The sequence below is a fragment of the Struthio camelus genome, chromosome 4, assembly GCF_040807025.1.
Source record: "Struthio camelus isolate bStrCam1 chromosome 4, bStrCam1.hap1, whole genome shotgun sequence".
In the NCBI taxonomy this organism is placed as follows: Eukaryota; Metazoa; Chordata; class Aves; order Struthioniformes; family Struthionidae; genus Struthio; species Struthio camelus.
In genome coordinates this window covers 84,407,807-84,432,660 of record NC_090945.1, presented here as the reverse complement: position 1 = coordinate 84,432,660, position 24,854 = coordinate 84,407,807, and the positions used below count along the sequence as shown (strand labels likewise).

The window sequence follows — 24,854 nt, the reverse complement described above, 5'->3', positions numbered from 1 at the left end:
GCTCGGGTTTTTCAGAAGCTGGATTGGGGGAGGTTTACCAGGAGCATTACAGTCTAAGTTTCAGTTTCCTCAACTTCCGTCTAAAGACGACAATTTTGGCAAAAGTCTGAGTTTCCCCCTCTGCAAAGCTTGAAGGGATATCTTCACTAAAGCAAAGAAAGCTAAAAGAACTGCAAAGCTCTAACTTGCTTGTTTCCTACCTCCTGTATCTTCCCGTTGACGTGGGGCAGAGGGGCTGCTGTCTGCTCCTATCTGATCATACAGTCCTGGGTGTATCGAGGTTGCAAAGCCCTACTCGCATCTTTTGGATGCGCTTGTTCCTTGTGGCACCTCAGACTCCTCTTTCCCAAAAGAGGTGAAACCATCCCAATGACATTTATGTATACTTAGAGCTATCCAATGCCATAGAAATGGGAACGTGACAGATTTCTACACTTTAAATGCTCAACGAAAGAGTGTATTTACACAACTGTTAATTGCTTGTATAAATGAGTCTCTAACTGAGTTAATCTAATGCATTTATGGACAGTTCCAGAGGCATTACTGAGACTTTTACAGATGATGCTGTGTAACTATTTGCAGTGTAAACTTAAATGTTCTGCCAGGTTTTGCATAACATAAACACTAAATTGTCTTTAAAGTCTGGACCAGCCTCAGAAGAGAAGTAACTACTGTGCATTGTACAGTCTACTTAAGGATCGGGGTAGCTTACCTGTTCTTATTTTTTTCAGAGCTCCTGATGTGATTTCTTTAGCAGGCTGCAGAAAGGACATGTTTTACTTAAACTTGTATTTCTGAGCAGTAATTCCAGTGCTGGGGACAAAGTCGCATAAATAATGGGGCCCTGTAAGCCTTTACAGTTCAAAACTGATGCTTAAGATCAGTGCAATTTTACCTGTTAAAGTAACTGAAAATTACATTTGTAAAGCTTTGGCTTTGTAAGAGGAACAGCTCTCCTGAGTTTTTACTAGTTTGAGGGGTAGAGCTATAAAACTGGTAAAGCTGAACATTAATAATACTGCATGATCAAGCAAGAAAGAACCACTTATTTTAGATGCTTTGATTGTCACAAACTTATCCTAATGCTTGCCTGTTGGTTGTTTGTACAGTTTTTAAGAAATATTACTACCATGGGCGCACAGGAGACAGTTACTTGGAAAAAGCACGAATTGATGCTATTCCAAGCTTCGGCATCAATACCACCTTCTTGATGAATTCATCAGTGAGCAGATCCATGTCCCTAGAGAATCAAACAGGCACTCATGATGTGCATTATGGACGTGAAACTGCCGTCCTTAGTCTCATGTTGATGTTGGGTACCCTTTGGCTTGGTCATACGCTCTATCAGTTTAAGAAAAGGTGAGTTACTTTAGTCTTAGAGCTCAGAATACTGATGATTTCATATAACCCATGAGAAATTGCTAGTGGTTCAGACCCCAATTTTGGACCCCAGTGCAATCAGGTGGAACTCTTCCATTAGCTGAAATGGAAGCTGAGGCCAGAGATGAACTTGGCTGGCCACCTGGAAAATGTTAGTAGCAGAACAAAATGTTCGATCACAGTTAAGATGCCCTTCTATATTTGGTTTGGTGTCACAAGTGTTTCTGTAGAGCGCTTTGAGTGAACCATGTTTTTCGCATCAGAACTCTTGTAGCTTTCCCCAGTTAGGCATTGGTTCATTTTGCGGGGGGGGATGGGAGAGGGCAGGGATGAAATCCATGCTGATGTTGGAAGGTTTCCTGGGAAGATACCTTCACTGTGCTCTTGGGAGCTGCATGCCCACCTCTAATGTGGATGTTACTCCTGTTGTCTTTAAAACTCTCCACTTGAAATGCTTGAGTAAAGCAATTAAACAATAGTAGAAATTAGGCACAAATACATTGGTGCTGGAGGACTTTTCTCTAGCTTGTGTCTTGGTTTCTTGTTTCTTTGAGGTTTTGCTTATAGCTTCATCAATCTTCAAAGGCTAGATTCTAAAGAACATGGGGCTGAATTAAAGACTTTAATTCTTCACTCCCAGCATCTCTCTAGAATGGCAGGATTGGACTGAATACTCATTTGTTAGTTTTAGCACTGTCTGGTTTGAGCAGTTGTGCCATCAGTGTGATGTTGATGAGGTTTTTTGTCTTCAAATTGCAGCCCATATTTGCATGCAAGAGTCCGTGAAATTCTGTCTGACTGTGCCTTACCGATTTCGGTTCTGACTTTCTCTATTGTGGGCTCCTATATCTTCAAGGAAATAGAAAGTAAGTTATCTTGTTATTCTCTGAAATTCTGGGGGAAGGCATTTAAGGTGTATGAAAATGGTGGGAGGGGGGAAACACGCAAAGCGCTGCCAGGAAGTTTTCTCTATGCAAAAAAAACCCCTCAATTCTTCCGTGTAACTTCCTAAGTACAGTGTTTAAAAAGAAAAAAAGACAGCCCTGATTTCCTCAATATTAATTTAAATCATTCAAAACCCTAATCAAATAGGGCTGAGTAAGTTTTTTCTCCTCTAGATAAATTATTCAAGCCTGTCTTTTCGTTTGATTGTAATCTAAAATGTGTATCTCTTACAATAAAGAGAATCAACAATTTTTGGCAAAGAACAAAGGGCAGGGTTATTAGTAGGCAGGAAGGGTTGCTGCCAGTCATACAGATGTAAGGTTGATGATCCCAGTCTGTCCTCTTTGTCTCCACTTTACGTTTTCCTAATTTAGGTGAAATGGTGCAGAGCATCTGGGCAGTTCTAAGTTACACGAGGAAATCTAAAAATGATACACCATTCATTGGCCAAATAGATCAACTTTTCCATATCAGGAAGCGATAATAGGGACAGGAATTGCATTGTCCTGTGATGACGTGAATGGGTGATGTGAGGAAATGTATGGAAACAAATAAGAAATTACTTTTTTCTAATGGTCTTTCCATCCACTTGGATTGTAAAATGATGCAAGGCTATGTGCAATTTGTCCCTAGTGATGGATTTCTTCCACTGGCAGAAAGGGGCACATGTATACTGAGGTGCCTTGCACAGCTTTTGGATATGGGGAAGTTTTTAAGATACCTCTGTGAGTAAATTAACTGAGCAGGAGTCTACAGTTTGTTCAAATTAAGGACTTCTAATAAATACCTTACATCTGTGGAAAACAAGCTTCCCTTTTTTGTTTCTCTAATACGTGCAACACCACACTAGAACTAACCATAATCTGTCAAATCAGGATGGTATCCACATTTTAAGAGAGCAGAGGGGAAAAACTAACCTAAAAAAGCCAGATGGGCCCATCTTCTGTGGTCTTCTGCCTCCCATGTGCCAGAGAACATCATGTCTTGTTTACTGTGTTGACTTCCCCATAGTTCGTGGCGTGGGTAAACCGTGACTCGACTCCGTGCTGATAGTTGGACAAGAAGGTGCAGCTTAACATCGTTCCCCTCCTCTTTCCAGTGTCCAAATTTAACTACAACCCATCTGAGAGCTTGTTCGTGCTGGCCCCGGTCCAGTCCCTCTCCATTGGGTCGGTGATGAGCGCCATGGGGCTGGGATTCCTTCTCTCGATGCTGTTCTTCATAGAGCAGAACATCGTGGCCTCGCTCACAAACGCCCCGGAGAACAGGTAATGCTTTTGGTGTGCCTCTCCCTCTACTGAGGGCAGGTCTTGAGCATCACTACTGTTGCTGATGTTCTTGATAATCAAAACAGGTTAGTATGGCGCAGTGTTTGTGCCTCCGTGTTGCTCAGTGGGAAGTACTGCAGGTCTTTGTTTTCTATTTTTACTGCTGAAATCTGGTTGATTGAAGATAGTCAAAATTGAAAAAGGTGACAAAATGTTAATCTGGGGGAGGTGCCTGCTTCTGGTCTCTCCAGAGAGCTGTATTATTCTAGGTCCTGCTGTGCTCAGTCGTCTTCTGCGCGTCTCTGGGAACAGCAATCTGCGGAGTCCAACGTGGGTGTGCTGCTATTATAGAAAAAAAATAAATTTCATAGATTGGTAGAATGAGAATACGGTGCATAAATCTAGTGTGATGAGTCAATGGCAACTTGGCTAATATGAGAATTCTTTTTGCTGTTGTACTACCACGTTCCCCTCCTTTTCCTCTACTAAATCCCCTTCCGAGCTGATAGCTTTGTCTACAGGTTTTGGATCAGAAAAGAGATTCAGTGACCATTCTTCAGAACTTCTCTTGTAGCAGATAAAAGTAACTCGCCAGTTTAACTCCTTACCGTACCTGAAGGCCAATAGCGTAGCAATGAGTCAAAAATACAAAGCACCAATGAGCTGATCACCTCAGCCCCTCGTGGGAATGTTATGTTGATATTTTGTATGGATGTACCTTCAGCTGTTTAGGGAGTGTTTCACTGATGTGGTCACTTATATTGCTTTTAAAGTATAGAGAATTTATTGTAAAAAGTCAGTCAGCTGTAGCAATGTTGTAATATCATGTGCTGCGCTCAAACATCAGAAAAGTGTTTGGAGCTGTTAGTTTGTCTAATTTGGAAGAGAGAAGCGAAGTAGAACAGTATGTCTAATGTATTTTTGCTTTTATCTGATAAGTCTGATTTATGTGCAAACTTGAGATGAGATGTTGCAGTTTTAAAATATTCCCTTTGGTTTTGTACCAACTGCAATCAGATGGGATATCAAGAATGAACATATATGACTTTTTTCCTGGGAAACTACCATGTCTCAGGATTTTTTTTGTTAATATGTGGGAGGGTTTTCTTCTTACATAAGCATACATTAGCATTCTCCATGTTGTAGCTGAAGTTGTACCGAGTTGGGGGAGGGGAGACAAGTTCAAAACTTGGTTATACGAATTTGGGTTTTTTGACCACTGGAGTTGAGCAAAATGTTGCATAAATCTGCAATATAAACGGGTTATCTTTTTTCTGACATGGGTTTTTTAAACTTCTATTTTCCCACTAGTGTATCTTTAAAGAATATAAAGTCAACTTTGTAGTTTTTAGAGTATTCTTCATAATGCTGTAAATGGGGCTGAGCTTGTGCCCGATCAGGTATCGGAGCGTGGTTTTGCAGAGAAGAAAAAGACGACTTGACATCCTCTGTTTGTGGTACCTTCACACTATGAAAACACCATGGGCCATCTGCAGTTCTAGTCCTCTATTAGCTATCAGCCAAATAGAAAGCACGCTTATTAGTGTCCTACCAAGTGATTTCTTCCTCAAGAATAAATGAGGAAAAGATTATACTTGTCCAAATGTACACTCGTGTGCTTTGCTAAAGAATAATCAATGCAAAGCATATGGGACAGTCGGAGGGAATGCTAGGTTGGTTGAGGAGTGTGTAGATAATTCAAGATAAGGCAGTGTGGAGCTCTTGTTCTGTGTGTTGAGCTAGACAGAAGCTCAGTAGATTCCATCCAGTGGTCAGAGCAGTATGTGGTCAGTACTGCAAAACTGCTGAGACCAAGCAATGTCCCAGGGGAACTAAAATGGTGCTGGTACTAGATTCATGACCTTTGTACATACAGTCCTCCAAAAAGGGCAGACAGGGCAATCGAACAATAAGGGAATCCTCTGGGGATGCTGGAGATGCTTTTGCCCTGCGGAAGCAACATGTGAGTTTGGGCTGTGCTCTCAAAGCATGAGCCAACACAGGAAGCATGTCTACAACCACACTGAGTCTCACCCTTCCTGTCAGCATCTTTCAGCTTCAGAGATGTTGCAATATAGACATCTCTCTGATCTAGTCACCCCTCTTCTAGTCATGGCCTCTTCTGTCAATGGAGATGGGCACTCCCTGCGAGACGAGTCCTCTTATTTTAAAACTGAATTCCACCCAAGATATCTGCCCAAATTTTGCCATTTGAGATACCCTGTGTATTCCATAAGATCTATTCCATAAGATCTCTTATGTCCTGGGTCACATCATCTAGCCTCATGGCCTAGGTAATCTCAGACAGCTTTGCATGGATACTGAGCTGAGCCTGCTTGGGTGGGATTAACCCACCTAAATGCTGCCTGAGCTCCCCTTCTAGTTGACTGTGCCTAAAGATCAATTCAGCTGATCCTTTGTGGGTGTTGCATCGGGGTGAGCTCAATTGCTTTCTGTGCTCTGATGTGCAGGGACAGGAACAGGGCTGTAGACCTTTAGTTTGGGTATCAAAGTCTAGGAGCTGAATCCTTCATCGGGGCTTTTCTAAACTTTACTCAAAGCATCCGATTGGTTGCTACCAGCTGGGCATGTTCATGAAGGGGACAGGCTTTGCAAAAATGGGAAGGTTAAGCTAGATACAAGTTCAATGTTAGCAGCCACTTTTCTAGTAGTGCTCCTTACACAGTGAATGAGAAATGGCCAAATCCTTGGTGAAGGCTGTCAGTTTCTATGTCCCCTAACAAACAAAGGGGGGAAGCTACACTGTATTCACCAAAGTTAGGAGCATGTCATCTTGATTGACTGCCAAAGAGAAGATGGAGCTTAATGAATTCACGTCTTATTTTCTTACCATGCAGTAACAGTTATGTAATTGTGGATTGTGTACTCTGATGTACAGAGCATGCGTTCAGTTGCTTCTGGGTCTGCTCCTGGGGAAGGATGGATATCAGGATTAAAACCAAGACGACTGGGAAACTTCAGTGTCTGTATTTTTGCAACCCATGCCCAGATTTCTAGCTACTGTCTGTGTGGACTCTGCCAGCGGATGTACCTGTAGTATTTTGGGTGGATGCTGTGGTAATTGTAGTGGCAAAATGCTGATAACATTTTCATGGGCTGTTTTAGTGTGTTGCCTTTCTGCTTAGGATTGCTCTTTTGAGGAGATGATAGCTGCTCTGGGAGGAGACTAAGTTTCACTCCCTGTCGTGTTCACATAGTGTAGACTCTAAAGCAGGAGATGTGTGAAATTATGCTGTGTGTGGAAATGCATTTCAACATTTAGCGTTCAAGCTCAGCTTCAGCAAGGGCAGCCCTGTTACTGTTAGAAACACATATAACTTCTGTTAACTCACTCTGTTTCAGGTTGGTGAAGGGAACAGCCTATCACTGGGACCTCCTGCTTGTTGCACTAATCAACACGGGGCTGTCCATCTTTGGCCTGCCCTGGATCCACGCTGCCTTCCCTCATTCGCCAATGCACGTCCGTGCTCTGGCCTATGTGGAGGAGAGGGTAGAAAATGGACACATCTATGAGACGTAAGTATGGGATGACGTGTCTGCAGGGGAGACAGCAGGGTAAAGATGGATGCAGCATTAAGTTTTTTTTCCGTGACGCGTGGATGGGACAGACTTAAATGTCGTGTTGTAGGAATGGCCTCTGCTAACCCAGCCTGCAGCCATCAAGCTGAGCCTGCCAACTCAGCTGTAGCTGGGGTGGAGGAAATGTCCTATAACCACAAAGCTGTCTAGTCCTCTGTCTTAGGCTTGATTTGCAGTTTCCTAATCCTTCGGATACAGTGGGATATGTGGTTGGGAAGTCTGTCTCTGTGCAAAGACCTACAGCATGAAGGAGGAGGGGAAGATATACTCAGTGAAGCCACCTCAGCATAACTTAGCTTGTGACCTGGCTTTATCCCACTTAATCAAGGCACCTGTTTTAGGAGAGGCATGAGTTTTTTGCTCTTCTCAGCAGATAGAGGCATGCTGGGGGACGGTCAGCCTGCTCCAGTGCGACTTCTCCTCTGCAAGAATGTGGCTACTAGGGGCCTTTTGTTAGGTATCTCCATGTGAAAGGCTAAGATGCTTTGGCTAGGTTCTCACCAGATCTTTCCAGATGTTCTTGCCAGAAAACATCCCATCTGATTCATTGCCTGAAACCTGTCTGGCGGTTATTACAAAGGGCCGGAAAAATGCAGCTTTATTTCAGAGCATCCATAGAGTTTTTCACCACACTTCAGAAAGGCAAAGGCTTTTAAATTTTTTCTTGTTTTTAAACAAACGTGTCTGTGAAACCATGCTCAGGTCCTGCTTTTCTCTTTAAAAATAGAGTTTTGCTGTTCTGAGTTGTCCAGCACTGTCTTTTATCGGAGACCTACTTAAAAAAGAAGTCCAATTTCTCATGAAAACTCCTCCAGAATAGAGATTATCTGGTCTGTTTGATCTCAGTACATTGCACTTCAGTGCTTTTACCTCAGAAGTGGTAATTTCCACTTGCATGCCATTAGTTTTAATTATCCTATCTTTGTTCCATTTTCAGAGTTGTCACTTATCAAAAATGAGACTAAGTGGTCATTTACTTTGGGGGATAGAGCTGATCTGCCTTTTAATTTCGATCTTGCCTTTATACTGTTCTCTGTGCCTACTGACATGGTCCAACACAGCATAGCTGCCCGTTGTCAGTGACAGACGGGCTTCACCATCACATCCAGGAACAGCTGAGCCCTGCTGTTCCTTGCAGTGCTTTTACAGCCTTTTCCTGGGAGATCGGCCCCTTGCACTGATGGTTCCCATTAGTATTTGTTGGTATTAGAGAGGTTTTGGCGTAACTGTATCTCTGCCTTGACTAAATGCTAAACTCCACCTCAGAAAGCCCTTTATAATTTGAGTTGCTTTAAACAACTCTGTAGGGTTTTAATCCATGCCATTGCTCCTTGTATCTGTAATTTGCTCCGAGATGCCTCTTCTCTCTATTTCTCTTTGAGATAGAGAATTTACCTTTTGATATGAGTGCCAAGCCTCCCTACCACATCTTCTGTTGTTGATTTTTAGTACCTGCTGGCACGCGTGTTCTCTTTATTAATTTTTTTCTTTTTCTCTTATCTTGCCATCCACGGTCTTTATGCTGCATTCTGATTACTCCTTACTGACAAAGTACAGTTTCCTGCCTTTATGGAGGACTGCTTTCTGCTTTTCTCCTCTGTTCCTTCACCCGGCTGTCCAAAAGGAGCATAGGAGGTCTCTTTGACCCTTATTAGTATGGATTTGCCTCTGGTGATTATGCTCAAAAGGATGGAGGGATGCCCTATCTGACCACACTTGAGCATGTTCCCTTACAGCACTGCTCTTGCTTTTCTAGAGTCAAGTAGGTGCATAGATGAGTGCTCTGAACTAGATGTTGGAAGGAGCAAAGAGTCAGTATTTCTCAGTTATTTGAGCTCCCTTTCAGATGCAAGTTACCTGTTCTCTGAACAGGAGGCTCTGTGCAATTTTTTTCCTCCCTGTCTTAGCCAGCTTTGCTGAAAGAGAAATAGACTGAAGCTCAATTAGAAAATCAAAAAAAAGCTCTCTGCACTGGCCCCCTTGGAAGGCAGCTTTCCTGCACTCCAAGCACTCAGTGAGCATAATGATATAAACAAGAATAAGGATCTGTCACAATGAAAGCAAAGTTTTCTTCTCCCCTGTAGAGTAACCACTTGAGTTTGATGTGGGCTGACCTTGGAATCTGCAAATAGGCTGTCTTTAGGCATGCGTAGGAAGTCGGGAATGGCTAATCTTATGCTATCTGTATTTAAAGGATTCTGAGGGGAATGAGCCTGGATTAGGCTCTTTAATCTTCTGTAATTACTTCTGTAATTTCCATTGCAGCGCAAGCTTTCTGGAGCTGTTTCCTCAAGGGCCAAACCAGATTCTTGAACACGTTTAAATTTCCAGGTTCCTTCTGCTGATTTAACATGACTGCCCTTTACGTCCTTACCCTGGAAATAGGAACAGTGGCAGACCCTATCATTCCCTTTTCTAACAGTAAACCTGCTAAAATATCTTCAGAAAAGGGGCAAATTAGACCAGTCTGAGAATGGAGGCTAGCCTGGGCCCGTTAGCTCAAAAGATTTAAAGTTTGGTCAATTATGAGCAACTGCGATGAAGTTCTGGTGAGAAATTTCACGCAACTTTAATAAGTAGCATTAGCAGGGGTGGAAGCGGTAGTCGCAATACTTGTATGCGACCAAAAAGTCTCCAGTGCTGTTTTCCATGCCCCCAAGAGATGACAGGCAGAAAACCTCATGAACTCTAAAATCCATTACCAAAGGATTGCTACTCTTAGCTGTCCTGTCCCTCCGGACTTGCATCTGATTGAAATGTGGTTTCATACCTAACTTTGATCCTGAGTTCTTTGGTTTGTATCACTTCATTTGCAAGGAACCGAGTGGACTCGTGAATGTTCAGGCTGATGCTTGCAGGTAATGAGCTTCCCTGAAAATGGCTTTGCATTTTTTTTTTTTTTTTTGCCTCAAGTGCTTCCTCTGTAGCTTGCAAAATGACAAAGCTAGGGGAACTCTTACTGTACCAGGACAGGGCTAAATTATAGGTGCATCGCTTTCCTTCTTTTTACTGTGTCATTTGAGAGGCTCTAAAAGGTAAAAGCCTGGTGGTTCTGGTAGCTCTAAAGTGGTCGGGCCCTTCCTTATTAGGCTATCAGTTTAGTCTGAATTAGCCTAGCGTTTGCACTTTAAGCTTGCTTGGCTCTGTCATCTCAGACTTCTGTTCTGCGGTGATCCAGGCCTGGAGGCTGTGCAAATGATGCCAAATTATATCCATCTAACTGAAATCATAATGCTTCCAGAGCTGGCAAGAAGAGTCTGCAGATAACACAATGGAAAGAGCTACGCAGCTCTCCCCAGGTTCTCCAGGCATTGGCAAGAACCTCTGGACACCAGATCTGGACAAAGCACGTTTGGAAGTACAAAGGCTGTAGTTTCTCCTATTTAAATCTAACTTGAGGTGAAAGGGGTGGGGGCTATTTAGAGGTTAACAGCTCCAGTGTCTCTTCTGTGCATCTTCTCTCGGTAACACCAGGTAACGAGTACAATCTTCTCCATTACTCACCAAGGAATTGAAAATCTCGTCTTCAGATTTTGCACTCTGTTTGCCACACTTGACGGCTATTGCTTAGGTCTTGAGACCACTAGTGTTAGTTCTATCACGTTATCCAGATCTTGAAAGAGAGCCTTTAGGCTTTTACCCTTTCTCTCTAAATAGAGAAGATGTGGAAGACTTCATCTGTCTCCCCACAACTTCATTGCATTCTTTAATGTATAAATATAAGAGATTTGAAGTTCAACCTGACTATACTGTAAACAAGACTGAAAAACTTAATATTGAAAGAATTTAATGCAAGCAGCTGGCAATGTTCTTTAGGACAGAAGGGATTATGAAGTCCCAGCAGTGCATATATAAAAGAAGAAAATACGTTCTGTTGGGTCTTAAGACTGGCTCTTGTGTTAATCAGGGTATCTTGCATGAAAGGTCAGTTCAGAATATGAGGTTTCACATCCAGGGAGAAGAGACTACTAGATGATACTAAAGCAGCCTGTGGACAAGCATGTTTCTACTGATATAGGGGGATTTGCTTACTAGATTATCCACTGAGTTGGTGGATTTATGTTCTCAGAGTTGCATGTAAGAATCTCCCTTTTTTTCTTATTTGCGGTAGCCTTGAGAGATGGGTTTTTTCTTTCCTCCTACTGTTTCTGGAAGCTTTCTCAAACTAGAATGAGATGCTCGCAGATTTAGTTGAAATTTAAAAAATGGAAAACAACAATCATCCCCTCCACCACCCCCAAAGCAAGCTGTGAAAGTTGCTGCATGATTTCCTGCCAGTCTGTTATTTTTCCCTTCCCTCCAATAAAAAAAAAAAAAGTGAATCTGTGGTCTGTCAACTCTGGAAAATTTGCATTAATTAATTACATGTTTTGCATGGTAATAGGCAATTTGCAGCACAACTGCTATAATCCACAGCAGAATTAAATTTCTAACTCCCTGCATAGTGGTCTTGGCATTCCCCCCATATAAACAGGGAGATCCTCGCATACATCAAAAATGCTGACTCTTAGTCACAACTGCAGACTTTTTTTTTTTTTTTTTAAACAAGAAGTTCTTTAGTTCCTGTAGAAGTCAATGAGCTTTCTTTTGGATAAAAGCCAATTTCATATGCATTGGGCAAATCAAGGAAAGGATTAATGCTCAGAAAGAGGATTCTTGCCTTTTTTTGCAGTGTGTTCAACAATCGCTTCAGAGGGTAATATATTTCAGGATAGGATCTGTGCAGCTTTTAAGAAAACAAGAGGAAAGAAGGGGGATTTGGCATTTTTCCAGCTGCCCTGTTTGAGTTGTGGATTAAGTGTCTGGCCTGGGTCCAAGAGAGCTCTGCCTTCTCAGTGTCAGCACAGGGCCAGAAATGCTGATCTCAGTGCAGTAGAGATGAGCTGTCCTTTCTTGGGTGACGTGTCCTGGATGGCCTCCGAGTTATGAGCTCCAGTAATAAGCATGGTACTTGATTGTTAGCCTCACCTTATTCCCATCATCTTGCCTCCAGGATTGTGAGCGTGAAGGAGACCCGACTGACAAGCCTAGTGGCCAACTTCTTGGTTGGCCTCTCGTTCCTGCTTCTCCCTTTCCCTCTTCAGTGGATCCCGAAGCCAGTCCTCTATGGTCTCTTCTTATACATCGCGCTGACCTCTATTGATGGCAACCAGCTCTTTGAGAGGGTGGCTCTCCTGCTGAAAGAACAGGTACATCTGTTGGGATGCCCTATGACCTTGGGTCCAATGAGGAGCTAATGCTGGAAGCTGGTGGTGCTGGGAACGGGCTTACCTCTGAAGCCTCGTTCTCAGGAGGCTGATTTCCACCTCCTACCCGTGCCTTGCGTATCACTTTCCTCTTTCTGTGCAAAGAGGAAGTGAAACTTAATGTCTCTAGTTTAGCTCGACTGCCCCTGAAACATAAGCAAGAAGCCTGTCCTGTTAAAGTGGAAAAATCAATGAGAAAATAAGGCAATATTAACCATACCAGTTGTTAATGGGTTAAAAAAAGGTGGTAACTGAACTGTTCATAGAAACACACTGCCTCTTTTTCCCCTTCAAATTCTGCATAAACAGTTTTCTGTATTTCCCTGCCTTGAAAACTTTTGGATTTTCTTGTTCAGAGTGGTGTCTTGGATAATCCTTCTCTCTTCAGTCTGCTCACAAGAGCTGTGGAGCTCCTTCCTCCAGCAGACAAAAAAGAGTGCATTGGAGGAGCAAGAATAGCTACCTCCAAAGAAAACATCCCCAAAACTGTAGCATACGAACCAACAGTACGTTCAAACAATTCCTGTTTAAAAGTACTGTTGCCCACTGAACGTGGGGTTTTTGTAGGTCTGTCAGCTGCAGAGTACGTGCACCTTATTAAAAATGTCAGCAAAATGGTGATTTGTTTTTTTTCCCCAAACAAAGTTTCAAAGCAGGTCACTTCTTTGTCTTTTAGTTTCATTTTGACTTCTGTTAAATTCCATGTGACTCTCGTCAAAACCAAATGGCTGGCATTATTGAAACCTTTCTGAGTGGGATGAAAACAAATCTGGAAGATTTGCTTTTGAGCCATCTCTATTACAAGAGAAGGCAATAGTTTGCAGTGTAGGCAGTACCTGGGAGCAATAACAAGTCTCCAGCTCACCTTCTGTTATGTAACAAGGGTCAAGGGCTTAATAAGCCCAGCATTTGGCTCTGCACCTCTGCTAATCTTTCTTGATCTCTAATGTTACATCTCAGTGGTTAGAACTGTGAAATCTGAGGAAAGATTACATTTGTCATGTCAATTTTTGAATGAAGAATGAATAGTTACTGGTGTATGTGGAATATTACTTCTGGTTTTAGTATGAATTATGCTTGGAATTTTCCAAGCTTCAATTTGGAAAATTAAAAAATACTCTCAAATATGGATCTCTCCTCTTTCTGGAAACCTTTTAATGAGTCATGGCACAATCTGAAATCCATCGAGTCTGTATCAGTGCCAGCAGACAGTCGCTCATACTCTTCGTTGATGTATAGACAGTGAGTCAAAGCCTGTGCTCAGACACGAGCACGTAACTGTCAAATGAAACCACGAGCAATATTTAGCCTATTAATGTCAATTTTTTTCCCCTCTTTCTCAAAAATGAGTGGCTTGGATGAGCATAAGCAATCTGAGTGCAGCCTCTCCTATCATCTTAATTTGATCCTCTGCAGTTCCCCTACAAGGGTTCAGCTGGAATAAGGGACCATGAGTGCAAGTACTGGGTCTGATCAGCAGAAGTCAGAAGGCTATGAAATAGTGACAAGTTGGGATTCAGGTAGAGAAACCATCTAGCCAGCACAACACCCAACACATCTGCTTACCATCACCCCCCTACAGGCACTTCACGTGTTACTGCAAAGCCCTGATAATCCTACTCAGGGGAATCTCATTACTGTGTTTATCAATATATTTTCTTGCATTCCAGACACTCCCCAAGGCAATCTTAACTGTGGTGTGGTTTTTCTCTTCCCCTAGGTTTCTAGTGCCCAGTCATCTTAGTTGTGTGTTGTTGCCGGTGCTGTGGTTTAAGGCACTTGCTTTAACCCTATAAAACCTGTGTTCGGGGGCTGGACCTAACAAAGACTGTGATGTTGATGCACAATGTGTTTATGTGTAAATCTGACGTCCTTAAGACCCCTACGTTCACAAGCGCACGCTGTATCCTGCAGTCATGAGTCTGGGTTGCTCTGTGTCTAACGTGTAATTCTTATCTTCCCAGACTGCTTATCCTCCGACACATTACATCCGCAGAGTGCCCCAGAGGAAGATCCACTATTTCACAGGCTTGCAGGTCCTGCAGCTCCTCATCCTCTGTGGGTTTGGCATGTCACCGTTACCCTACATGAAGATGATCTTCCCGCTCATCATGATAGGAATGATCCCAATCAGGTATGAAGTTCTTCATGGCAAAGCTTGGCTGCATTTTGCCCATCTCCCCTGCTTTTTGTGTTCGGGGTTGGACTGCAGGTGGTCTGAGCAGTCCCAGAAGGGCACCTGGTAGATTTCTGAGTGACCATATCCTGGGACTGGGTGATGACCTTCACTGGATTTCCTTGCTCTTCATCAGCTGCTCTGGCTTGAGGATACATAGGGCAAAGACTGTGATCTCACTGATGCTGGGATCTGTGAAGGGATGTGAGCTGGCAGGTACTCCTCACTCCCAGCTAGCAGAAAGGCAAATAGGTCTCCTGCTGCAGTGCTTCTGAGATGTCCGTTCTTCCTGGGAAGCTGCGGCCTGAGCAGCTACGTGTTTAATCATGTTCCCTCTTGGTTTGCAAACTGGCTTTTTAAGACCTGTGCTCAGAGCAGAGATAGACACTTTATGCCATGTGAATGTAAGGGAGGGATCATTGCCTCTGTACTGGATGTAGTGACCTTGCAGAACTCCTGTGCTTCTGAATACCGTAGGAAATGATCACAGTTTGACCTAACTGGCCATGTTTAGACTTAAAATATACCCTCTGTAAAACTGGGAGGATCCTGCAATATCTTGCTGTGTTAGGAGAGAGTCACTGAGAAATTATATTAGTTTCTTCCTGAATGTTCATTAAACAACGACTGTCCATCATTCTCCAGTTAAATCATTCATGCTCTCCATCCTTTGGATATAATGAGAAGCCATAATAAGACCTTGGAGAGAACAGATCTGTTTTCAGCCCATTTAGTTATTTTTAGGCCAGTACGGCATCCAGTGATATCTGGTTGTCTTTGAACTTGCAATCTCAGTCTTTCCATCTGATCTGAAAGGTCAGGGTTATTGATGTGATGATCTTCAAAGGCAGCTGTTGCAAAGTTTTCCTTGGGTGGTGAAGGTGGGTCCAGTTCTTTCCGAAACAAAAGAAAATGTCAATACGGTGACTTCCAACCAGATCAGGTTAGAGCTATTTGGGCTGGGGTTTTACCGATGAGTAGCTGAAGAAACCTGTTGACTTAATCTTCTAAATATCCATTAGCAATAAAACTTGATCCCAAAGTAGCTATACTGTTCTTGCCACTCCTTTATTTTTTGCTTTGCTGTGAGACAAGAAGTTGCTCACTCTGCCAGAGCTTGCAGAAAATCTGAACTAGGCAGCAGCCAGCATGAGGATTTCCAGGGGAGCTGGTGGGGGAGAATTCTCCTGTTTTTGCAAGACGTGTTTAATGCTAGGATGAGGGAGCTCATGGTCTGGCTGTGGGACTGACTCCCCTTTGTGCAGAGCTATCCAAAGGGTGAATTTGGATATAGGAGCAACAGAGTTGGCATTCCAGGTAACAGGATTCACCTGGGTATCTTTGCTGTTTTGAGATTTTTTTTTTTTCCGAGAGAGAACTAGAAGCATGTTTTTAAAACCATACCACGATGCTTTGCCAGCCATAAACAAAATCTTGGAAAACACCAAGCTGATTATTCCTATGGTAGGAGTCACTCACCCTCCCATCACATAGACGGCACTTTGGTGTGTGGGGTTAAATGGTTGGTAAACGCTTGGATCGTGTGTAGTGACAGGTGACTGACTCTTGTGGGAACTGTAGATCTCCAAACAGAGCAGCCCGATAAAGCAAAGCTGTTTGCCAAACATGCAAGTATTGGATGTAACATAACAGGCCAAGTTAGTGTGGAGTGCGCTGTATCAAATAACCTGATTCTGTGACAGCAACTAGATTATTCAGTGGTGCCAATACATCTTTTTTGAGCAAATAAGATGCTATCAGCTGTTTATTGCCAACTTGCTCTTTCCTGAGCAAGCTTTTTTACTGGCTGGGTAATCAGCCCTGCTGCTGCAAGGAGGACATGAGGCATGCTGCCTGGCACAATACAGAAACATGCCTTCAGCTTCCCTTCGTTCTGACTTCTGCCACCTTTGTGTAGTGTCTGGGGGCATCAGCTGAGAAGGCAGCACCGCAATGCAAGGTGCTATAGTTAATGATGACTCTTCTACAAGTTTTTGGCACTTTAATGAGGCGAGGAGGCGTAGAAGAGATGAAATGAGGGACCATCTTTTTCTACTGGTGCAATGTCAACATGAAAGATACTGGATTTCAAAAACTTCTCGCTATTGCAGTAGAACAGCTTGTTGGGAGGAAATGTAATCTCTACAGATATCTCCAATTCCTGTCTTTGTTTCAGAGCTTTGGGGTGACTAGTTTTTGGTTACTCTCTAATCCCTGTTCCAAAGAGTATTTTGAATGTTCAGGGAAGGGGGGGGGGGGGGGGAATACCTTCTTTTCAAGTTCTTACTATGGCTCTCTAATCTTTCTGTTTCATGACAGATCAGTTTGAGGAGGTTCTGGCACTCCTCAGTAGTAAATGCTGTTTGAGATCCCTTTTCCAGTATTGAAAAGGCTCTTCCACGTTTTAAACCGACTTTCTAGTACTTTGTCTTGTTTCAACAGCTGAAGAACTTCCTTTTCATGCAAACGAAGTGTCTGTCAAACTATAAATATGCAGTAGGATTTAATAAGGAGAGCAATTTTATAGCCTACTGTTACAGTACCTTGCCTTTCTCACCCAAATACATTATGTCATGAGGGTGTTCTTGCAAAAAACAAGAGCTGCTGTCCTCATAATCCAATGAAAGCCAGACACCAGGTAGGGATGGAGCTTTACCAGCGGCTGGAGGGCTGGATGTCACAGATCTGCATAGTCTTTTGCTGTGATCTTAAGTCTTGCTGATGCATTTCCACTTCTCAAAAGGCTGCAGAGCTCCTGGCTGCTTATTAAAGTGCCCTTGTTGTAGGGATAATTGGAAGAAGTGACTCGGGGGTACCTGAAGGAATGAGAAGCTGTAAGGCAAACAACCTTCATATCATGGACTTTGAGCCAGCCTTGTCGCTTTGGGGCAGGGTTTCTCCTGTGAGCTCTGAGTGCCCAGTATTGGCAGCGTCATAATGAGAGTGAAGGCTGTATTAAGTAAGGTTTGGGGGGGGGGGGGGGGGAACTACAGGGAGAGCATTAAGGATACTGGAAATTGGGCATAAGTGGTGATTCTTGTCCAAGTAACCCCATTCCGTGTGGAAACTGGGGACAACAGGAAGGTGGCTATCTACCTGTCCTGTACAAACCAGGAGCGTAACTGCAGGTCAAGTAAGATTGCACACTTTTGGCTCTTTCTTCAAGACCACCTTGTAATGGCGTTCCCTTGGAAAGCGATCCTCCGCTGTGGTGAGGACAATCTCTTTCCTCCTTAACTGACGTGGGGAGGTTTGCTCCAGGAGGAGTTCTGCACTGCTGTTTCCATAAATGTTGTATTTGCTTGCAAAAATGGTTGTTCATCTTCCCCCTCCTCACCTCTGCTCCAGCTGGGTGAATCTGCATGTATGGCCTTGAACAAATTGATCTGAGAAAGAACAAATAAAATCTTACACAATGATAACCAGGTACTAATGCTGTCTCTTTGGTTCAATCTTAGGTATAACCTACTCCCTAGGATCATTGAAGCCAAGTACTTAGATGCTATGGATGCAGAGCATTAAACAGGATCCACCGCGCACAGAACCGCGAAGACTGCTCTTTCAGATTTGAAAGGAACGGGCCAGCTTTGCCGAGGCATAGAACAATCTATCTGCAGTTCTTTCTTTCATCACTTTTTCTGCCCTAATATGGCATTGGTAATGCACAAATATTAAAGACCAATTGAGTGTTGAAGTGTCAGACCAAAACAGCCTTGGACTTGGAGGCCAATTTTCAGAGCTTTGAGGCAAGGAAGCTTTATGGAAATGTTACTTTCCACATCCCAAAACTGGAAACCCCAAAGATCGGCGTGTCCATGCAGTTGGAGCATGCATTCCTAGAGTTGTCATGTATTCCCTTGTTTGAGGGGTGGGGGAAATCCCCTTTTTATGCACCACATCCCTCTTTTCCAAAACACTATTGATGTATAAGGACAGCAGCTGACCCTTCTTTTAAAGAATGCCATTACTATTCTGGTCTTTGAATTCAATTTCCCATGTGTCCAGTATTCCCAGATTGGTATTCCGGGTGGGCTAGCCTCATGGTAAGCCACTGATGTCGGGAGAGGTGTGGCCACCTCTTCGGACTTAGTAGTGGAAGGGTTGGAAACTGATTTAATTTGTACTGATAAAATCCACAGCTTTGGATGAGTGTTTAATTCCTACAAAGAAGCTGGAAGTGTTCAGGTGTCGGGTTCACATGGTGATGCTGATGAAACTGCATCTGGGTCTAAGCTACTGGGAATTACTTTGAATCTTTCTACCATTACTGCTCAGTAATCAAATACAGAAGTGTGGTTTTGCACAACTGCAATGTTCTTGTTTGCACCCTGAGTCAGATGCTGAGATTTGTCAAAGTGCAGTTTGTGTTAATGATTGCATATACATATGTACAGTAGTGCCTATGTGTACATATATACATATGGATTTGTGTATATATTTTGCATAGATAAACAAATAGGCCTGATTCTTTCAAAATATCACAAGTGTTTTGTGCAATCAGTGTTACCCGTGATGTCTTGACCATATACTTTGTTCTTTGCTTCAGTGCTGCTTTTTCTCATTTGAGATATGGTCACTTCCTCCCCCCTCCCCCCCCCCTTAAAGCTGCTCAGTTACTGTTTTTGTTCATATGTTGCTTTATTCAAGGTGTTCTCTTACTTTCCTCTTCCCATGGCTTTTGAGACCATCATTCTGTCTTGATGCTCCGACATGTGAATTTTGCATTTAATTTTAATGTACAGCATGTAATGAAAGTTTCCTCTTGCCTAATCAATATCTGTTGGTCATTTCATTGTTTGTTTTGTAGCTAATCTCCTGTGTTTTCCATGCTCCCAGACATTATATTATATTTCTGGATGAATCTAACTTCTGCTGTCTTTTATATTTCAGTTTAATTTTGCTTGTACCATGGTCAGTTTTTCTTATTTGAAGTACTGTGAAACAAGCTGTCTTTTAGTTCAGTGCTTTCCCTTTGCTGCACACTACAGATCACAGGTAAAGTGTTAAGTAAAAGATGGAGCTCTGAAGATAAGGAAGTTTCAAAACAGCAGAAGTCAGGAAAGTAGAATATAAAATGAAATGCAAATATGGCAGATTAGCACAGAGAAGTTTTTCTTGCCAATTGCTTGCCCAGAAAATGGTGTGGAGTCTTGTCAGCATGTGCACTAGGGATTAAGTGTTTTTCTGCATGGTGGAGAGGACCAACTTTGTAATGAGAGAGGAAGGCTTTGTGGAAAATGCTCATATGCTGAAACCAAACCAGATTCAAGCCACTGAAGACTTAGTGTATTTGCACTAAATATCAGATGGTATCTCATCATAATGTAGTCACCTGCAGTTTTAAACCATGTATCAGGAATGAAATTTTCAGTTTCTGCTGGAAACTCTGAATCTTTGTATTGACATTTAATGAAGGGGAACAGTTGGAGTGTTCCCAAGAACGTGCCCTTCTGGCCATGGTTAATATGTCGCAGAGCAGTCACAGGAGAAGTCTCTCAACTTTTTTAGCAAACAAAGCAGCACTGTATGACCTTGAAATCATGACCTTCATCTTGCACCAGCTAGCGCTCATGTGACTGAGAAGGCTGTGCATCGGGGTGGCCACCAAAGTACACCAAAGCAGATAATGCCAGGCATTTGGGTTTTGGTCAAAAAGTCTTGGAGGTGGCAGGGGTAACTCGTGCCATGTCTGGTATGTGGCGTGACAGAAGGTGTAAATTGTTATGCGATTTCTAAGCACTTTGGCCACTATCTTCTAGTTCTTGAGTCAAATCCATGGTGAGATCATTAATAGCTGTTGCCAAGGTATGTGTGTAGAAATGGAAGGTGAACAGTCAGCAGATGGGGTTTGGGGTAGAGGTGGTGAATGTATGTCTGTGATCTCCAGCCAACAGAAGGAGAAGAGGTGACAGTAAACAGTTGGATACTTGTCGTAAGACAGGGAGTGCAAAGGCATGATGATATTTAAAAAATATGCTCTTAGCCGGATGTCAAAGGATTAACCGAAAGTCCTTGAATGGAAAGTGGGGTCTTTAGACTGAGTAAACTGTTAAATACAGGTGTCCTGGGGATGCCTGCACTCTTGGCAAACCAAAGCAGTGACACACTGGGCTTGTTTAAATCATACTGTGGTCCCATGGCTGCAGGAAGGAGAGGGCATGCCTAAGGGAACATAGCTGTGGTTCTCTTTGAGGAAGAGCCCAGGGTCTGGGTGAAATTCCTTGCAGCACAGAGCATGGGAGGAGGTAACTATATGTAGGTCTTTCCAGAAGAAATAGTTTTGAGATGGGCTCTCCCCTGGGAAAACCAAAAAATGCCTCCATTTAAAGCCTCTTTGAAAACAAACATCAATCTTGAGTAGTTGTCCAATGCTGGTAAATGATCTGATTTAAAATCCAGACTGCTGGGCCTGTCATGTGGCTAAGGGGGATAAATAACTGTTGTTGCTTTATCAGTATCAGTTTAGTGTTTGTGTTTTCTTTGTAGCATCAGTAGGATTGTTTTGCAGCTACAAAAATCATGGGCCAAAGAATCAACTGATGGAAAGTCAGTACAACTCAGGAAAAGAAGCTGTGCTGACTTAGACTGGTTGAATGTTTTGACCTATGTTTCAACATATGGTAGCAGGGAAATAGATGCCTCTGCCTCTTGGATCGCATACGGCTTATAAGGGATTGCAATGATTCCACAGATGATTTTTCATAAAAATACCTTTTATCTTCTTGCTTGCTTCTGGTTTTGCTGACTTAAGTATAGGTGTTTCCAGGAGGTAGGCTACCTAGGGGAAGGAGTTTGTTCAGAGTTAATTCAGCACTTTAATAGTTCTGTAAAGGTTGAGACAGTTGGAATGTAAAAGTTTTATTATAAGCTCTTTATATGCGCACAATGTTATATATAAATATTGCCAAAGAATTGGATTTGAAAGATGTTAATTGCTATTAAGAGAGCCCATGTTCACCTGGAACCACGAGGTAGTAAAATACTGCTGAAATGAGTGAATTTTGGAAATGACCTTTGACAGTTGCCAAAACTATCAGAAACTGGGGATACATTAAATTTATACTCTCAAATCTTTAGGTTTTGATCCTTGCACTGAATGTAGGAGCTAGAAGTTAGCTTGACAATTAAAATCGGATTTATACCTGAATAGTTTTGTTGGTCTGAGACTTATTTCATTACCTTCAAAATTCTGATGATATGTTATGTATGGAAATATTTTTCTCTGTGTAAATTAAGGAAACTTGGTGAAATACAGACTGCTGAGCAGGCAACATTGCACTTTCTGGATTGCTTAGAAAGCAAATCTGACAACTTCAGTAACAACATGCCCCACAACTACTCTGGTGTCAACTTTGAAGCTATTAATAAATGTCAAACTCAAGTTGGATATGCATCACTGCAAAGGGATGGGGATGGAATAAATGAATGCAACTAGTGTGCTTCAGAGATGCTATCTGGTGAAAAGCTTCAAGATGAAGCCAATAACTGTGGAACATGATGCACAGTTCCTGATGAATTTTGTGAATTAGGATAGTCTGAAAACAAATATTGTCATGTTTCTGTATACCATAGGTATTTTGGGGACAATTATTTGACCTATGTCCTCAGCTCTAGCAACAGATTGTAATTGTTTTGCAAACCTGATATTGCCTTTGGCTGCTTTAGAAACTGCTGCTGAACTGTGTTCTCTGGACACTCCTTGAAGAAACACGAAGTTGGTCAAAAGCTGGAGATATCTGGAGATCACTTGGTGGGGGAAGGGTGTGGGGGGGGTTTTGTTGGTTTTGGCGGGGAGGGACGAAGGGGGAGTTATCTCAACAAAAAAGGGACCTGAGACTTGTCATATCACCAAAAGCACCTACAATTTTCCAGCCTCTGTTCGGTTGGTCATATATCTGTTGCATCTGTTGACACACGTTCATGTTATTCCTTGATCAAGCCTTTTTCTTGTCTGCTGTGTTCTGTATCTGTCCTTGGTAATGTTTCCAGTCACCTGTATGGTGACTGGTGCGAGATCAAGGCTGGCTCAAACTCATCACTCATGTGCAACTTCAGTGCAAGCTACTTACTGTGTCACCTCCTGACCCAGCTCTCTTCTTCCCCCATGCCCTTCTCTTGAAGCTGACTCTGTATTCCCCATCACGGAAATGCTGCCAAAATACTAGCATTTCTTATTTTTTATTTTTTATCTCCCTCTGGAGAGCTTGAGCCTGTGTCTGAGCAGTGGCATGACAGCAGTTGCTCTCTTGGGGTTCGCTTTGCCATAACAGGCCATTATGAAGGATTCATAATTGTCATACAGTTGCACTGTCTTCTGAATCTCTTTAGATGATTACTTTATGGCACAGTGTTTCAGTTGGGCTGTCCTTTCTTCATCTGTCAAGCTTCCAAAACAACTTAAATAAACATAATGGGATGGGTTTGCCCCATTTTCTATCTGTGCTGAGGCCTGTGGATGTTAGAATAGTCTTCTGTAATTGTTTTCATATCTAATTAAGGCATTTAAGTACCAAGTCCTGTCCATTACGCTACTAGCTGCAGATCTGGTTGCAAAGAAAGAGCCATCAATATTGTGTAAAGAGCAGACAGACTAGGGAGTTGCCAGAGTACATGCTTCAGAAATACAAATTAGCACTTCTCTTCAGCCTTTGTATGTTTTCCTTTCAAACTAAGATGATCCTTGGCTGTGCCTTTTTGCCTTGTAGAAAACTCTACATGAGCTTGGATCACTTGGCACGGTTCTGATGCTGCATTAAATATTAAGACTGTGTCCTGCGGGACATGCTGCCTTCTGTTCCCCATCTGCATCTCTGCTGCAAAGAGCTGCTTACTTTGAAAGCTGAAGTCTCTTCTCAGAGCAGAAGAGGGGGACGTATGCAGCATCTCAAACTGTCATCTCTATGGCAGACACTTGTTGCTGCAATAAATCGGACCGTCACCATCCCTCCGCCTCAGGTGGGACCCCCCAAAGATGAACAAAATAGCAAGGAGTTGGAACAAGCTGCTCAGCTTGCAATTAAATTTATCTCCTCCTTGACCTAAGCTATGCTGGCTTTTTGCTTTTAGCATGCGGGGAAAAAAAAAGAGCTCTCTGGCTGTAATTATTTGTTATGTGATTAGGGTTTTGCAGAAAAGCAGCATATCAAATTCAACAGCTGGACTATCAGTTTCAGTAGTTAAGAGGGCTTGCTGAAGGGCTGAGATCAGTTCTTTCTGTGCATATCAGCAAGAATTGGTGTCTCAGCATGCTTTTTCCAAGCATCTAATTTAGATAAGTTTCACGTGATTGGATGACTTAGATGGTTTGCGCAAGTGTCCCTACAAGCGATGGCAACGTGGCATGGCTGCATTCGGCTCTGCAAGACATGGCTGGGGCAGAGGAAGTAGCCCTTTTGCAGTGAGTGTATCTTGTTTTGTAGGTGATCCCTTTTCAGGAGGTGGCTGATTGACATCAGAGTGATGCAACCGAGTTCATGCAGTGTATGTTCATCTTGGTCAACTGCTTACCTTGGGAGTCATGTTAGACACCTTTGTATTATTTAAAGCATGCGTTTCAATCAACAGCATCATGCATTTCTGAACACCTTGAATATGGGACCAGAGCCACAGATTTAAACTATCCTCCCAGTGGAGTTCCAGGTTGCACAAATAGGCTTTTAAGTGCCCAAATCTTTATTGTTGAGTACACTGAGCTTCCTTTGCCTGCGCAAGTATTAGCAGGATACCTAGCATCTTTAAGACCTGAGGTACCAAACTGGAGTTAGGAGCCTGGAGTTAGGAAGCTGTGGCAGCTGGGATGTGTGGTAGAGGTGTCCACCTCTGACAGGTGGTGGTCCTTGGTTGAAAGAGGCCTAGCAGGTCTAAGTGTGGATGCATCTGTTCCCATGGGAGAAAGCATAATTCAGCTGTGAGGCACAGCAGCTGCGGGAAAGCGAGAGTCTCATCTCACTGTTGAGCTTTTGAGCACTTCAGCATCTTGCATCTGGCAGAGTTGCTCTGATTTATCGAAAGAGGTGACTTGGTGTTCTGTTTTTTTCAGAAAATGTTCAGCCCTGATTTCTCCCTTTCCTCTTTATTGATGTGAAATTGTACTTCATCCCCGCACAGGGGTTACCCCGGAAAACAAGGATTGTCTTGTTCCAAGGCCCTTACTCCTCTAAAGTACTCGCTCCTGGAAGTTACGCGATGCAGACCAAATCTCTTTTGCCTCTGTCTGACTCAAGGAAGCAGCTTGGACCT

At 42.8% G+C, this 24,854-nt stretch overlaps 1 protein-coding gene across 12 annotated transcripts in view; it reads left to right on the top strand.

The window, feature by feature from the left end:
* Nucleotides 1–22,364, top strand: part of SLC4A11 (solute carrier family 4 member 11) — a 103,093-nt gene extending 80,729 nt beyond the window's left edge. For all 12 annotated transcript variants that reach the window (XM_068943810.1, XM_068943814.1, XM_068943804.1 and 9 more), the window contains 7 exons: nt 1,110–1,359; nt 2,140–2,246; nt 3,425–3,593; nt 6,957–7,130; nt 12,187–12,382; nt 14,404–14,573; nt 18,074–22,364. In XM_068943810.1, coding sequence (XP_068799911.1) covers nt 1,110–1,359; nt 2,140–2,246; nt 3,425–3,593; nt 6,957–7,130; nt 12,187–12,382; nt 14,404–14,573; nt 18,074–18,137 — 1,130 coding nt within the window. In that variant the 3' untranslated portion in view covers nt 18,138–22,364. The remainder of the gene's footprint in view (nt 1–1,109; nt 1,360–2,139; nt 2,247–3,424; nt 3,594–6,956; nt 7,131–12,186; nt 12,383–14,403; nt 14,574–18,073) is intronic.
* Nucleotides 22,365–24,854: the final 2,490 nt, after the last annotated feature.